At 45.1% G+C, this 13,169-nt stretch overlaps 1 protein-coding gene across 4 annotated transcripts in view; it reads right to left on the bottom strand.

Annotated features, from left to right (window-relative positions):
* AFAP1L2 (actin filament associated protein 1 like 2) overlaps positions 1-11,713 on the bottom strand; it is a 47,736-nt gene extending 36,023 nt beyond the window's left edge. For all 4 annotated transcript variants that reach the window (XM_078861503.1, XM_078861504.1, XM_078861505.1 and 1 more), the window contains exon 1: positions 11,596-11,713. In XM_078861503.1, the coding sequence (XP_078717629.1) occupies positions 11,596-11,611 (16 nt within the window). In that variant the 5' untranslated portion in view covers positions 11,612-11,713. The remainder of the gene's footprint in view (positions 1-11,595) is intronic.
* Between the last annotated feature and the right edge of the window lie 1,456 nt (positions 11,714-13,169).

Raw genomic sequence — 13,169 nt, forward strand, 5'->3', positions numbered from 1 at the left:
TTACTCACTAATGGCCTGGGAAAGTTACATTGAGCCACACTGACAGGTATATGATTAACACAATTACGACTAAAGTTCGAAATTATGGCCATGGTTGACATCAAGTGGTGAGTGAAATCTGAACCGGTCTTGGGTTCCTCCTTTAGTAACTCGCCGCGGTGGCGAGATATTAACTACATCGCATGGTATGCAGGAGGTAGTGGGTTCAATCCTGATCTTGACGCCTGTATATTTGGAGTGTGCGTGTTATTTTCGTGGTTGCATGGATTTTTGTCGGGGTCCTCTGGTTTTTCCCTCCACATTTAGAATCAACATGCGTTTAAAACATTTGGCTGCTATACATTTCCACATGATCAGCCACTTCGTTGAGTTATCATGTCACCAGATTGCTTCTGAAAAAGAGCGATGTAGTTCAGCGGGCCTTCCCTGGTAAAATGAAAAATAGTTAGTAGTTAGTTCGTGGTGGAGAAAGGCAAATGATGGCCAACACGGCATGGCAGGTTTTTTTTGGCATAAGTAGATTGTCAATGGGCTACAAATTAATTATTGTTGTTTTTATGATTATTATTGCACATATGTACAAGCATATCGACACAAAGTACGTTACAGTAATTGTACATGACAACATGCGTTTAATTCTTCAATAAAAAACATGTGAAATGGCGACACAAGACATCCAGCAGCCGTGGCTGCCTTGCATTTAACTATTCCGATCCTACTACAAAGAATAGGAGTGTTTAATACCACACCCCCAGGCCAACATTCCAAATAGCCGCAAAAACAATGGTGGCTTTTTTTTGCATCAGTTTCCCCACTTACCACCCGAAGTGAATCAGAGTAGGGGGAGGACTGGTTGTATCTGACAGAAACACGACCGTGTCAGAACGGTCGTGTCGTAGCGGGGTGCCTCAAGAGTGCCTTTGTCTAAGCTCGAGTTTAGGGGCAGAGGAAGTCACCGGGGGTCTGACCACAAACACATACCTTGGGCTGTCTCTCTCACCTCCTTGCTGGGGTGGGGGTGGTTTGCTGAAGCCAGCACTTACTGAGCAAGCATGATCACAGACGTTTTGCAAAAGTGCCACAGCAGACCTCTGCTGGATTCATTTAAGGTGTTATGTGCCATAATAAATAATAATAATTGGAATGCATTACAGTGTGTTTTTATCTGCAGTTTATATTGTTGTTAAATGGTGTAGTTAACTTTCGGAAATATAAATATGTCTAGGACAGTGCGATAAAACTAGGCTGAAGACTTTTCCTCTTATCTTGTGTTTCCCCCATCTGTAAAGTGATTTTAATTGCATGTTACATTTAAAAAATACCTCCAATTTGTCCCTGTTGTGAACATCAGGATTTTCGTACTGCATCCAGAGATGCGTTTTAAATACATAAATAAACTGGCATTTTCCTACATTCAATTAAACACCGCTATATAAATCTGAATTGTATTCTAATGTACGTGCCAGACAACACCACACAAACACTTTTCTACCATTTGTATTAAACACAAACTTACACTGAAATTTATTGCAGGTGCAGTCGTGCATCAGTTTCCCCACTTACCACCCGAAGTGAATCAGAGCAGGGGGAGGACTGGTTGTATTTGCAACGTCCGGTAATTGCCACCACTGACCACGGTCTTTGGCTGCGGTCGTCCTTGTAAGAGCTGCCTGTTTAACTCCTCAATGTGCCATACCAGATGAAATACAGTCTGAGTGTTCACCCCACCCCCATAGTTACAAGAACTAAATCAATTCCATGCAAGGGCAATTTAAGGCATAAGGTACATATGCCATGCCTTGTTTGTGAAACGATTCATTGTCATATGTTGTGTCTAAATATACCTGGGAGGTCTAGGCCCAAGAGATCTATCACATTGAGACCCCGAGGCAAAGATATTCTGGTTGGAAGCCCCCTGTCGGCCGAGCTAATAATGTATCGTGGGAACATTATCAAATTAGCGTCTTGTTCTTTGGAGGGGAAGTGCTGCCTACTGGCTTTTGGACGTAAAAGATCCCATGAAATCAAGCGTGAGAGCGTGCCAGCGTGCGTTGCAAGTGAAGGCTACAACCAAATCTGCCTGCAAATCTTTACACATTTGCTAAATATATATCTACCACACTTGAAGGTGGGAAAGAATCTCCTTGGACACAGCGTAACTAATCCAGTTTAAAAAATTTAATGGCATATGCGGAGCTTCACTGGCAACGCATTAGTAATGATACCTTATAAATCAGTTAAACCCAGGGCTTAATTTCAGCCGGTTCTGTACGGGTCAGCGACCCAGAAGATATTTTCACACCCAGCACACTACATCCAGCTTGCATGCCTCTCACCATGGCTGTGGCTACGAGTCATGTGCGTACTCCAATCTACCAGCAACCTTTAAATTTTATTCCGGAAGAAATGATGCTTGGTTGCTGCTAGAGAAAAAGTCTACGCTATAATCAGTCACCCCAAATTAAAATGCAAAGAGTGAACAGGTTGTGAATCTGCAATTGTTAAAGGTTTTTTTTTACGTTCTCAAGCTCCACAGGGAGCTTATTCCTGGATACACTTCAATCGTCCGCGTGGGATGCACCTTCATGAACGCTAGCTCTGCATGTTTGTCCACGTGGAGAAAGAGATGGAGACCAGGCCTGGCCTTTACTGATAAAAAAAAGATATTTGAAGAAAAAAAGATGGTGTGTGCCACATCTGTGATCTATGAGCTCTCTATTATTGTTTCAGCTTCTGATACTTAGAGACACTGTTGACATTATAGCCCCCTGTCAATCCACTGCTGGATGAAGGCCTCCCCGCTCCATGACATTTTCTTTGACAATACTTCACCATGCTAGTCTATATAGGCTGATGAAGAGGGATAGAGGGGGTGGGGGTCCTGGACCGCTTTAGGATCTCACTCCTCGTATATGTTAGCCGTGGCAGGGAATCAAACTCAGCTTGCTGGGTTTGTAGCACAATGCACTTAAAAGAGCACAACTACTCCCTCAAATGCTGACACTACTCAGGATTAACAAAGTCAACCAGAGGCAATGAGATATGCAAAAATAATGTTAGAATGGACGGAAAACATGCCAACATTTTAAACAAACCTGGCAAACCCCTAACAGGTCCAGACAAATGGATGTGGACTGGACTGTGGTATACTGATTAGACTGTGGTCAAAGTCTATCACTCTTTCATCCGATTCAAACTCCATGTGCCATCATGTCAAATTAAATGAATGCTAGATTAAAGGCTATAACAAGGCCCAGCTTGCCCTCTAAACAGAGACGGAGCTTAGGCAATCATTTAATTGAGCAGAGACTGGCATGAGTCACAGATGTGGAAAAAACATAGAAAGTGTAACCTTTCAGCTCAACAAAACCTTGAAGTTTCCAACCATGTACGTTATTACACTATGCCTTAATAGTTTTATGACAACATTCAAATCTTACACTATGCTATGAGCAGCATGGCCACTTAATAACTGCAGATGCTTCATCTTCAGCACGGCACTGTGTAATTCTGGATACTATAAAGGAATGGTGCAGCCAGTGCAGATTCAGACTAAAAATCAATGTTTTACGTTGATATGTGTTATATGTACAACATTGGCTTCAAATCATCCCTGCAGCCACCAAAGGTGCTTCTATTCACTTAAAAAATAATATTAATTATTGAATTTAATCGTGACCCTATTGTGAGAATTGACTGCATCGAGTCAAGCCACTGCTGCCATGCTGGTGGTCATGGGGTTTTGCTTGACCATATTTCACCATGCAAGTAAGTGTGATTTATGTACAATGAAGAAGGACCATTGCCTAAAACATTGCCGATTGTATCGTTTTTCTATTTCGGCAGTGTTAAGTGACGAATGTGTTGAGTTGTTTTGTTCAGTGTGGGTTGAAGGGAGGAACCTACGACCGATTCAGATACACAGTAATTCGTCACTTAGGCAGGGAATCAAACCTTGCATCGCTGTGTTCATAATGTGCGCTACAAGCGACTGTGCAACCGCTTAATCACATCTCGAAATCTGTAACTAAATTAAAAGCCACGCTTTTCCTTGCAACATTCGGTACAGTGCAATGATTGTTATAGACATAAATATTGAAAGCAAAACAATGCTCGCTGACGCACCGAAATGCCACATGCTGAATTACTTCACAAGGCAATGTGATCTTATATAAATAATTAATTGCCCGTTTCACCAACGAAACCAAGCGGAACACAATATATAAAGACCCTCTCTCCTCACACTTGTCTCACCATGCCTCATAAATTATGTGCTACCTTCCCTGCGTTTTGCATTTGGTGCCGACAGACGAGCACCAAACCCAGACGCCCGTGGAAGGGCCCCCGCTTCACGAATGGTGACCTCTGCTCCGGAGGTCTGGGTGTGATGAGGATTGGCATTGACCACAAGTATAACCCGTAAAAACAAAGTTTTTCACTATAAATCCTTTACATGCGTGGCGGCTAGAGTCTTCTCGTCCTCTGGCTTGAGATGGCTGCCACCTATGGGTCAGATGATTGTCTGCCAGTATTAAGCAATTGGTAATTAAATATTTAATTTGTTTTCCCTAAACAGTGTAAAATTTTGGGAATTTTTTTTCACGAACATTAATTGTCTCGCACAACGAGTCTGTGTGGAAAATGTCAGCTCGATTGGATCACGGGAAGTGGGTTAAAGAACGACCGAAAGATTTGCACGGTCGTAAGCAAGCAAGCATGCAAGCAAGCAAGCACGCAAGCAAGCAAGCACGCAAGCAATCAAGCACGCAAGCAAGCAAGCAAGCGAACTTAATATAAAGGATTTAAAAAAGAAGGCGGGTTTCTCTCTCTCTCTAAGGTAGTTTATTCAACAGCGGGTTAGAACAGCAAACACTATCGCAATGCAAAGGTTATTCAACTGCTGGAAGGGAGAACATGCAATTGAGAATTAAAACACGTGGCCCACTTAACGTGTTATATTTTTGTTCAAATAAGAAATCATAATTTGGATGTAGTGTAATGAAAATGAAGTGTACCTTTCATTCCCCCCCAAAAAAGCTAATGATATCACGAACCATACATTTCGTTGTTTGCGTTTAGAAACATTTGAAGAGGGTTATTCACTTTACATTGTAATAGTTGTATAGTTGTTTGTGAGACTATCACTAATCCACTAAATGATGGTCAAAGCAGAAAAAGTACTGTTCCATTTGTAATGAATTCATGCCACTCTTAAAATGAACATTATTCTGGGTGTACCACACATAGAAGGATCTGGCTTCCTCTCAAATAAATAGGAAGGTTCGAGTGTAGATTACATTGAAGGATGGAAACAGCTGGAAAAACAAACAAAAGCATGTTATCAAATTCTAATCAAAAAGTAACCCAGGAACTTTAAAAAGTGCAAATAAATAGAAATTATTTGGGATGTGCTAGTTATCATTTTACATTGAAGTAATCTCCTGACTTGCTTATGAGCTTTCATTTTTTTTATTCGTAGTTTACTTTACAGCCCTTTGCCACTTTTCTGCTGGATGAAGTTGTGGGGGATCTTTTACCACACTTCACGAGGTTGATGAAGGTGCTCAATCAGTTCCGATATCACGCGTTGCTGATGTCAGCCGTGGCTATAAATTGAACTCAGATTCTGGGGTTCATAACGACTACGCTAACCACTGCTCCACCGCTCCCCCCCCCCTTCATAATATAATTATTTAAATTAAGCTTCTCAAGCTGCTGTATAAAGAAGCCGAATTATAATAATGAACGTTTGCTCGTGAACATTGTCTCACACGTAAGGGTGCAACGTGTTGTAGAAGCTGCCCATGAGTATCTAAACAATTTTTTACTTAAAAGTGGTTGTGAAATTTTACATGCAGAAAGCTGGTCAAGCAGTCGAGGGCACATGTACACATGATGACAATAATCCCCTCCACCCTTTCTGGCAGCAAAATAACACTTTTACAATTCAACAAAGTCTGCTCGGCTTAAGACTAAATGAGAAACATGTGAGAGAGCAAACGGTCAAAATGTGAGCTACAGCGCGGTGGCCAGAGCTGAAATACTACAGCCATTGTTTCGGTCGAACAAGACCTGTATGCTGTTTACCACCACGACGCCATCAATAATGCCACCACACTGCTTACCAGTCACCTTATTTTTGCGAAATGTTCAGGGGTGGGGGAACCAACCAAATCTTAAAATACTGTAACACAAGGTCCACTTGAATAGCATGTTTAATCAAAGCCAACAACGATTTATGTCAGTGGGTTTAAAATGATTGCAGCCCAAAGCCACCGAGGAGGGCCCAGGTGGTAAATGGAGAAAGCTGATGCGGAGGGCATAAAGACGACCATCGCAGCACCCCAGGGCATGCTGGGATTTCTCATACTAATGTACCAGCTGGGGCAGCCCCTGATGGAACCACTCCCTGTTCCCAACCCCCACTCAGAGAAAGCCCTTAGCAGCCAACAAGGAGACTCCCCAGAGAAATCCAGTTCAACTGAACATCTCATATGGGCTAGCATGGGACACTTTTATTTTATTATTTGTATTTTCCTGTATACGCCCTGGTTTAAAACATATAAATGAAGCAGTAATAACACTCCCCTACAGTACTGGCAATGTTTTCACAGTTGTGCTGTATCGCTCTCCGATGTGCTTTTGGGTTGTACCGTGTGTCGTTCTGCATGATGTACGACGTTTCGCTCCACTTGGTGAGAGCTTATTTCAGGAAGTGAATTGAAGAAGTATGTCTAATGAAGCATCGAACATCGTTCTGAATAACACCCAAAGGCACATCGAAGAGCTAGTAAGCCCAATACTGTAAAAGTATGCACGTCTTGGCGAAGCGGTGTCTCATGCTCATACACAAAATAGCCAAATCAGCAGAGCTGCACGCGTTTTACTCACGAATGCGTCCCATGCGAATTAGCAGCACACTTCCCAGAACACTCCTGTTCAGCTGTCTGCATCTGCCATCAGCAAACCCTGTTTACAGACAGTATCAGTGCCCCACGTGTCTCTCAGTGTGTTTCATCCCATTGCAGCGCCCTACAATAAAACCACGCAGTGTGCACAAAACGAATACGATCGTAAATTATTTACAAACAGTGAAAGTGTCCCATTATAAAGTGAACATGAATGGAAATCAGCGTGTGTCAAGTGAAGGTTGCAGATGCCTTAGGTGAGATACTGCGAAGAAAAAAGTACGTTCCAAAAAGAGCATCAGTGTCTGTCGATCCGCAGCTTATCAGTTATCGCGTCGCCAACGTGGGGTGAAGGGTTATTTGGCTCCCATGACGTGGCCATGAGAGGCATATGGCTGTCGTCACACCTCCTCTTGCAGACGCTTCCTGTCCTCGCATTAATGCTGATGATGATGCAACGCTCGGGCAACACATCTTCACAACGACAGAACAAATCTTAAGGCTGATATGTAGTCAGCATTCACACATCATCACCAACATAGCATTAACCAGGAATTAGGCGAATCTACATTTTTTTTGCGTCTGATTTTCATTAACATTTCCAGTAACAGATATCGCGTAGGGCCTCGAGTCTGGCATAATTAGAAACATTGCTTTGGCATGTGGATGTTCACTGTTGCTTGGCAATAAAGCCCCAAAATGTGCTACGATAACACAGATAGAGCTGAGGGATTCACGTCTGGAGGGTCTATCTTGTTCTGCTGTGCAAATGCGGTCAATGAAGGAGTGTACTTAAATACAGTGCACACATCAGCTGTTTGTATGGAGGAGAGTGCAAGCAATGAGAACAGTGGGTATTTGTTAAACTTGAGAAGAAAAATTCGGGGCGATTATATATTGCACTAACCATCTTGTATATATCGACCCGTCACAGTGCTCTGAATGTGTATGGATATTACACTGGAGCGGCCTGTAATATAGTACACTATGTATGCATCCTTTGTTTACAGTGGCTGCATCTGTTGGAAAAAATAACATGTTAGCGGCCAAAAGAGGAAGCACTTGTGAATCCCACGAGAAGTCAGCTAATGATCAAAGGGATGTGCACAGTCGATGCCCCAAAATGTCTCACTATTTAGTGGCAACCACGAAATAAATGTGTCACCGAGGAAGAAATGCACGGCCCCTTTGCTAACCGTTAGTTTACCAAGTCCACTGGCCAAGACTGTACAAATTTGTGATCACCCAATAAAAAAAATATTCAGAAACGCACGAAATTACAGTCGATCGAAAAATGTGCGAAACAAGAGCAAAGGCTTAAATGTGATAAATTATTTGTGTGCCTATGCACGCATGACTGTGTGCACGATGCATTTCTGATGATTAAGGCACCTTGCTTCGGTGCTTTTTATGGGCACCGTTTTGTCAGTCAGCTGGGACGCAGTCACACTGGGCTTGGTGATCTCAGGAAGCAGCAGTGGAATGGCAGGATGTGGAAGAATCGCGTACATCCTCTGCAGGTCGAGTCTCATTTTCAGCCAGGACGTGACGGCTCTGCCATTGTTTCTAACCCTCACCTAATGGCATTTGACCTTTTGACAGGATGGCTTTCCACTACCAACAACACCGGTCGGAAAATGCACTCCGACAAGCGTAAGCAATTTCGCAACAGCTTTAAGACTGAAACATAATTCAGGCTTAATGGACATCAGGCTTCTGGGGCAACATGACATATGAAACCACTATTAAGTTTCCAGCTTATTTTTCAGGAGGCTTATTTTACGGTTTTGGTAAAAAAAAATATCATATGATGGTAAGGGTGATCTTAGCAGTTTTTGTTTAACGTTTAACTTTAAAACGCCTCATTGCTGATGATTGGCCCTCCCCCTCCACCTTCGACCCTTAGTGATATCACGATGTAAAAAAAGAAAGCCAGCACTGTGGCACTGGATCATTAATTTTGAGTGTTTCAGGAACGCAGACAATGCTTTCCGATTCATCAGCACACACAGGGTGTGTGCAAGTATACCATCGTGATTATACTGATTATGCATCAGAGATCAGAATCCATCAAGTGTGGCACAGGATATTTGTGTTTTTAAAAAAGACAATTACCGGTTGCAGAAGATACTGGTTGTCACGGTGACATACAAAAGCAAAAAACATAGTACAAAGATCTAATAAATAATCATATCAAGTCTACCCATTCTGTATATCAACATTTCCACACTGTGTACCTATTGTAAACATATTTTTGTATAATAATACAATGGCAGTACTCAATCTGCACTGTCTGAATTCATTGTATTTATTTGAAGAAAAAGACTACCAGTGATAATAATGCTTTTTATTTACTCAGGAAAACCATTCTGAGTCTCAACACTCTACCTTTCGAGGGTTCTGCGTGAGAATGTTTTATCATTTCCCTGAATGGTGTGTTTGACATGCACACGGTGTATCCGAACAATATCCAAGTACACAGGGAGGTAAAACCTCAAAAGCTCCACGTGGATTCGAGAATCTACCACCTATCGATCTCACAGCCCATGGCTACAACACTCGAGTGCGAGGGGTGCGAGTAGCAATCGTGACACATTTAGTTATTCTTCAATAGCAACGGCAACACAGCTGGCTGAGAAAACCCGGGGGAAAGCCCTCCAGGGATCACAGAGACTGGAACTGAATCGGGGTCACTAGGGCAGAAGCAGTACACATATAGCCACTGCACACAACCCTGCTACTGCCGTATGCCTCCAATAGCGCCCGCATATCACACAATGTTTGTTTTCATTGAATGCCATCTGATAAAACGGGTTTTTTTTGGCCTGGTATATCAAAGCGGTTATCGATAGTTCGTATCGTACATAATAAACAAAGAGCCATGCTGCGGTGTTTACAGGATAATCTGCTGGACGAGCAATTCTGAGATGCCCGGTTGAAAACCCGGTCAAAGCAGTTGAATCTTTGGCCAAGTGATTTAATCAGACATTGCATCTCTTTGCCCATGGGTACAGCGCAGGATCGTGAGAGGTGGTGGAGGCGTGAGAAGGCCTTCATCCAGCAGTGAACTGGCCATGGCTGCTGCTGCTGATGATGATTATTATATTTCAATTGGTGGATCAGCAGCTGAGCCACTCGGCATTAGTCCCCATGATCAATCAGAGGCATATCTGCAGCCAGATGTCACTGGATTGAATTATGGCTCTTGGTGCACGTTCACATTAACCGTTTTGAAAAATGAGAAACACACAGAGACAAAAACCTAAAATAGTGGCCACACCACAAAGAGGGTGGCCACGGGATGTCGGAGGGCCTCCATTACCAGTGTTGTGGATGATGCCCGGGATACCACCTAGATAACCACCGATTTGTTTACATTTTCTTCTAATTGCCCAGCTCGTTATTGCAATTAAGTGAAAGAATTAAACGCCGTTTAAATATTGCTACACGACAGTACTGTTTGCCAAGGGCTTAGATTTTTGGGGGATTTAAACAGACAGTGACCAATCTGCGCTCTGTGTAATCCAGCACACAGCAGCCTAATGCATCTCAATCGCTGCGATTTAAGGATTAATGACATACATTGCACCATATTGCAGTGCAATGTGTTGTCTAACGATGCTGATTATGAGCATTGAATTATTGTACCGTGTCTTACAAAGAGATCTTCATCAACCCGGACTGACCAGTGTGGTGAAGTATGGTCAAGAAACCCCCACGATCCACACGGGCATGGGTCGAGGGGCCCTAGGGCCCTAATCCAGCAGTGGATTGACAACATGTCAGGATGGTTGTTCATGCATTCCGCTACGAATATTTACAATACTGTCCAGTGTTATAATGTAATAATACAATACAAACGAGGTTGCTGTGTTTTATTATGCAGTACATTACTGCTTGTCGATGCATCCACTGCATTGCTTCGAGGACAAAGTCACCGGGCTATGCACCCGAGGCTGGACAGCGATTTCAAGGGGTCACCGCCATGCACAGGAAGGTGGCCAAGTTGTGGGCAGCTGAGGTCAGTGTGGCCAAATCCATTACCGTATTGTACGGCAACATCTATGCGCTCCCCCAATTTCATCTATTGGACATCAGTGGGGTAAAAAAAAGGAGCTTTAAAATTCATTTGATACCTCCAGACGAAATAAATATTCTGATTCTGATCTCGCAGTAGTCAGATGTGCGGGGTGGTGCAAGCAACTCTTCCATGCCTGTGCGGCGTGGGGAGGTCTCTTCCTTCCAGCGGTGGACTGACAAAGCGCTGTTATAATGTGCATGAGATGCACGTCCAGGTAGTCCGACCGCTATTCAGTGTCGCACGCAACAAAGGGCATATAACAATAGGGTTGGTCATATCAAGTCTACCCATTCTGTGTCTCAAGATGAACAGGAACTCGGTGCAAAACGTGCTTTTTCCGAGCCCTGTAAACAATGCCATAGCACTCGCTACAACGTATTACATGGGTGTTATATATATCGACACACACACACAACGCGTTTAAATGGCACGTGTCTCGCACACAATGCGCGCGTGTTGTGTTGCACCTCTCATTCATTCATCCGTTCCGCTCACTCACGTGGGCGGGACTCGACGACGAGAACAGACCCAATGTAACGAACACAGCATCCGGCGGCTACAATGTTACATTCGTCTCCAACCTCCGCTGAACAATTCGCCACGTACCTTTCACCTTGTCCATGGCTCGCCTTCCGCGTGAGAGCAACACAGCTGAGAGGGCTGTGTCCCCCTTCGCAAGGGAGGAGGAGGAGGAACGCGGGCGGAGGAGGAGGATACAAATCTCTGCTGCTCACTCAACCCCGACCCGGGCAGGCCATGGAAGGGGTGTGGATTGTGGAAAGAGGGGTGGGGGTCCGGTCTCTTTTTGCTCCCTCCCATCTTCTCCCTCCCCTCCCCCTCCATTCCCTCCCCTCCCATCCATTCCCTCCCATCCCCTTCCTCCCCCTCACTTCCCTCCCCTCCCCATCCCTCCCCCTCCCACCCCCCTCCCAGCCTCTCCCTCCCTCCCCTCATCCCGTCCCATCGCATCCCCATCCCTTCCAACCCCTCCCATCCCATCCCTCCCTCCCTCCCTCCCCTCTCATCCCGTCCCATCCCCATCCCTCCCATCCAACCCCCTCCCATCCCTCCCATCCCTCTCATCCCATCCCTCCAACCCCCTCCCATCCCATCCCTCCCCTCCCTCCCTCCCAACCCCTCCCATCCCTCCAATCTCATCTCTCCCATCCCCTCCCATCCCTCCCTCCCTTCCCTCTCATCTCACCCCCTGCCATCTCCTCGCATCTCATCCCTCCCATTCCCTCCCCTCCCAACCCCTCCCCATCCTTCCCCTCCCTCCCCGGTGTTGCGAGCGGGGTTGGATGGAGGAGAACCAAGGTCGGGGCCACGCCCAGCTTCGGGGCTATTTACGCCTCATTGCCAGTCTCATCGGCAGCTTGATATCGTACTAACTGTAGTTGATATACATGTGTGTGTTGGGGGGGGGGCACTCTGTCAGCGGATTGACAACAGGATCTGTATCTGAATCTTTATTTATCCTGGAGAAATCTATGAGATATCCGTATCTGGACATTCATCATCAAGGGCCGATTGTGATTCATCGTGCTGTAAAATGCGGGAGCTCAGCAGTGCAGTACAACAATGGATTTTTGCAACACTTTCCCTCTGCTGACCACACAGCAGCAGCAGCCGACCAAGCCGGGTCTATGCACGGCACGACGTGGCCGTCCAACAAAGCAAACCCTCGAGTTGTCGTCCTTGGCTTCCGAGATCTGACCAATTTAAACGCATTCCGCGAGAACTGGGCGTACGCATTAACAATGCCACGAAATCCATTCGTTGGGCTAATGTATTTCAATAATAAGCGGAGGCCTTTATTCAATAGCACGCACCCGAAAATGTTCATTTACACGCAGGTGAACAGCTTCCACGGGATCCTGCGTTCGGATGTTTGGCCGGTTCCCTTTGTGAGTGAGTTGTGCGTTGTGGAAAGACATTAGCGCACCCGGAGAAAAGCCCATCACGGATATGAGAGGACTGCTCCCAATCCGAGGGGATACCACACACGGGGTCTGCATGCACACACGGGGTCTGCATGCACACACGGGGTCTGCATGCACACACGGGGTCTGCATGCACACACGGGGTCTGCATGCACACACGGGGTCTGCATGCACACACGGGGTCTGCATGCACACACGGGGTCTGCATGCACACACGGGGTCTGCATGCACACACGG

The sequence above is a fragment of the Lampetra fluviatilis genome, chromosome 12 (genome assembly GCF_964198595.1).
Source record: "Lampetra fluviatilis chromosome 12, kcLamFluv1.1, whole genome shotgun sequence".
Classification (NCBI taxonomy): domain Eukaryota; kingdom Metazoa; phylum Chordata; class Hyperoartia; order Petromyzontiformes; family Petromyzontidae; genus Lampetra; species Lampetra fluviatilis.